The sequence below is a fragment of the Calypte anna genome, chromosome 7, assembly GCF_003957555.1.
Source record: "Calypte anna isolate BGI_N300 chromosome 7, bCalAnn1_v1.p, whole genome shotgun sequence".
Classification (NCBI taxonomy): domain Eukaryota; kingdom Metazoa; phylum Chordata; class Aves; order Apodiformes; family Trochilidae; genus Calypte; species Calypte anna.
The window spans coordinates 25748899-25752930 of record NC_044253.1 but is presented as its reverse complement, the minus strand read 5'-3'; the positions used below and the strand labels follow the sequence as shown (position 1 = coordinate 25752930).

The 4032-nt window shown below is 39.9% G+C and overlaps 1 protein-coding gene across 1 annotated transcript; it reads right to left on the bottom strand.

Moving 5' to 3' along the window:
- Positions 1 to 334: 334 nt before the first annotated feature.
- Positions 335 to 3535, bottom strand: CTLA4 (cytotoxic T-lymphocyte associated protein 4). Its single transcript, XM_030454527.1, has 4 exons — positions 3467 to 3535; positions 1880 to 2230; positions 1299 to 1408; positions 335 to 433 (listed from the first exon to the last, which is right to left on the bottom strand). Exons 1-4 carry the CDS (start codon positions 3522 to 3524, stop codon positions 335 to 337), a joined length of 618 nt encoding a protein of 205 aa, XP_030310387.1. The 5' UTR covers positions 3525 to 3535.
- Between the last annotated feature and the right edge of the window lie 497 nt (positions 3536 to 4032).

Genomic DNA, 4032 nt, shown 5'->3' with positions numbered 1-4032 from the left:
ATAGTGTTTAGATTTCAGTTGATCAGTAGATATGAAATTTGACAGTAACGTGCTCACTGCAACAGCAATAGCTCTTAACACTATACATATATATATATATAGACTACATATTGGTACAATACAACTCAAATAACCAATGGCCTAGTGTAGCCATTTTTATGTGACAGGGTTAACCTTGAAATATTAATGCATTAACCAAACCATAAGAGTTACAAAGAATATTCTCTCTTTCCCATATACTTCTGTAATAAGACAATTAATTTTATTTCTTTAACTTAACTGGATTAGCAGACTCTCCATCCCAGATAGGAAATGGTCTGTCTTTTTCTTTGTTTCAGTTAACAGTGATGTGGAATGGAATAACTTGTTTCTCTAGCTTTTCAGAGGGCATTTTCACATAGACCCCAGTAGTGAGACATCGTCTTCTCTTTATCTATAAAATACAGGAAGACAATAAAATAAACAAGTGATAACAGCATAATCACGGACCATCACATTCTAGAGAAAACTGATGGATTAATGAAAGTACTCTAGGCACCTTTTCCTGTCACCTCTCATTGTAGAAGATCCATTGAAAGCATTTGAGAGAGAATCAGAAGTTACAGAGGATGTTTGGGAAAAGCCAGAGTCCTGCTCTTTGAAGGTGCTCCTGTTCAAAGTTCAGTGTTGATTGAAAACTAGAAGTGTTCACACTGTGTAGTTTCATTTAGCTTCTAGGGACAAGGGCAGATTGAAATATATTGTGCAGGGATACTATTTAATTTTGAGCTTTGGCATCAGATTTATTTCTAACAGACTATGAGTGCTCCAGACCCCCATGGAAAGAGGCAGCCCAGGTCTGCATGTCACATATCTTTGTGCAGACATTTCTAGCTGTGAAGTCAAAAATGCTGAAAGTTACAATTCCCTCCCAATCACAAAGGAAGACCTCTTTAAAGTTGCTTTGCCCAGAGTTGGATAGTAAGAAAAGAAAAAAAAAAAAACCACAAAAAACAGGGTTTTGCATTAATATGTATGAGTGCATACAGACTATAGTTGGAGACTGTTGCCTTTGATCCCAGTTGCTGTTAGTTGATTGCTTTCTGGTGCTTTGGCAACATAAGTGACCCATAAATAAGTCTAAATGACACCTCCAGCAAATTCTCTTATTTTGCATTATTATAGCTGTTTTGCACTGGTAAAAAGGAGCATCCCAGTGTTTGCTCCATTTTTTCTTCCCTATTCTCATTTATTTTTGCTCACCCTCAGCTGCCAAAGGGCTGTTATTAGCAGGATGGGGCTGAGCTGATCGGACTTACCTCTTTGCCCACAAGAATGGCTGAGATGATGATACTGTAAAGAAAAAATCCTGAGGCAGTAGCTCCTAAAGCCCAGATATATATGGCAGTGTCCGGACAAGGTTCTGGATCTAAAACAAACCACACAAGTCATGTCACACATGAGCCTCATAAGGGAGCCCCTAGAGCAGTCAGCCAGCCTCCACACTGCTTTTCCCTAGCATGAGCTATCCCAGGATACTACCAGGATTGAGGGCTGAGTCCCTGCTCACTCAGCTTCCCATGAGAATAGGTATCTACTGAGGAAGAACATACACCTTGCTCTCTGCTGATTCTGCACTAGACATACATGTACACTACATAGTGTTGCTTATGCTGTTCAGCATCCATACATTGCTAAATACATTATATGCCCATGTGAACAAGCCTGCTTTAGCTGTGTGCAAGGAGATCTGAAAGGATTAAGAGTTAATCATGATTCTCAGCACTTGAATCAGTGTTCAGCCTCACTCCTTACCAACAGAACTTTGAAAACCTTTGAGACATAATAGCAGCTCCCTTAGCATGGGAACTTCACAGTACCATAAAGCTGCTTGGCTTACCAATGACATAGAGATGTGTCCCGTTTCCCTTGTTCATAAAATAGGGTGGAGGGTACATCCTCTCCATCTTGCAGACATAAAGACCAGTGTCATTAGCTTGCAGGCCAGTGAGGGTGAGTGTCACATTGTTCCTGCTGGGGCTAACGTGGCACTGTATGACCTCTTCCACGATGAATGCTTTAAACTCCATTGTGTAGGTTGAAGCACAAATCTCAGTGAACTGATTGCCCATCTGTTTAAGCAGAGTCACTCGAATTTCCTTTGCATTCCCAATATGCTTGTATTTACATACCAGGCTGGCAACTCCTTGCCTGTTAGCCAGCACCATTGCTGGCTGGGTCACTTCCATTACTGTAAAAAAGCAAAGAGCATGGTTCTAAGTGAACTCTCCAGCAAGGATCTGTAGTCATTTACTTGAAACCTCCACAATAGGAAGGGAGTCCTGCCACATCCTATTATCTATGGGTAGTTCCTAGAAATGTTGCTAAATCCTTCAAAAAAAAATAAAAAGGATTCCAAGACTAAAATTCATCTAGGCAATGCATTAATATAATTTATAAAGCTCAGAAACTGCTTTGATTTCTACAAATGATATTATAAATATCAAAAATTACTGGTTGCTTAAATAGTAGGTAAATTGGCCCACTTACTGGATTAATGACCTGAATGTTTCAGTTTCCATCATAACTTTAAAATATACATAAGAAAGCAAAAAAAAAAACCTGAACAAACCAGACTTCAGATGGTAAAGCTGAAATTCAAAATCTGGCATTTAAAGCACAATTTCTGACTAACAGAAATATGCATGTTGACATTTAGAAATTAATAGGATAACATCCTGTATGGAACATGGAACAGGATCATTAGAGTAACTTTGAAATTGTATAGAAAACCTCTTTGCCTCCTATTTTTGTTCCTGATCTTTTTGCCTTTCCTTTTTAACCAGCTATTTCCAAGACACAGTACAGCAGCAGTGTACACCCCAAGATACAATATAGCAACACAGAGCAAAGCCTGATAAACATGCTGCAAAAAAGCAGTATAAATCTCAAAGGGAAATTTAGTGTATTATGTACATCCCAACTGGCTGCTTTTTACAACTTTTATGTTCTGTCCTGCTACACAATAGGAAGGCAGTGAGTTTTGCTTTAATAATCTGTGAACACTCAGTATTATTTGATCAATGTCATTTTATATCACTCCATTTTGGGGCAGACCTTATCTTCTTCAGTTCCTCAGTGCAAGAATTTGGAACAAAGAGTAGTATTTCCCCATCCATTCAAACTTCTGTATCCTTGTTATCAGATGCCAACAACTTCACTCATGGCACCTGGTTTGTCAAAATGTTTCTTGCTTTTTGAGCTATTCAGAGTCCTGGTCAGCCTCTTTACAGAGGCTACTGCTCTAAAGCCTGTGTCTGCTTTCCCAGATACTACGCAGTCCCCCAAGACCTTGTTCTCAGACTGTCTTATGGAGGTGTCCCATGTCATCTCCCTCTTCCTGTCGTACCCAGTCCATCTCCTGCAAAGATGTGGAAATGAGACCACGTAGCCACCCCCAGCTACCCTGCCTCCTTCATCTACCCACCTTCAGCAAGGGCAGTTGCTGTGCAGAGAAAGCCCACGGTGACAAATATTGAGACCATTCCTGCACCAGGGGACAGATGCTGAAGGTAGCTGATGCCTTCACACTTTCAGACAAGCTGGAACTCTCAGGACTGGGAAAACAAAAAGGCAACACCTTTCAGGATACTGAATCTTTGAAATGTTTGAACCCACACAGAGCCAGTGTTATATATATAGTTTTGATCCCAGATGCTGTACCTGAAAGTAATATGAAGCTTTGTTTTGGTTTTACGAGAAAGGAAGTAGTGGGTTTGATTAGTAGGTACACAGTTAACCTCAAACAGCATGAACAAAAACAACTAGCAGCAGATGGAAAATATATATTCAATCTGAAACTGCTGTCCATTCTGCTTTAAGAACTGATAATCATCTAGTAGAGCAGTTCAGGCCCTTTGGTGCTGCCAGCTTGCACATTCATAGTTCTTGATATTTTAGCAATCATCAGATATTTTCAACTAAACTATACCTCTGCCTAATGTGGTACAGTGAATCAGTGAGAGCTGGCTTTTTTTATGGAGGACTCCCCTC

Bases quoted from the DNA above. Each gene is read 5' to 3' on its own strand.
- CTLA4 (XM_030454527.1), bottom strand. From the start codon at position 3,524: ATGGTCTCAATATTTGTCACCGTGGGCTTTCTCTGCACAGCAACTGCC. The intron at 2,231-3,466 runs GTGGGTAGATGA...GCTTTTTTACAG, and splicing joins AGCAACTGCCCTTGCTGAAG to TAATGGAAGTGACCCAGCCA. The intron at 1,409-1,879 runs GTAAGCCAAGCA...GGTTTGTTTTAG, and splicing joins GACACATCTCTATGTCATTG to ATCCAGAACCTTGTCCGGAC.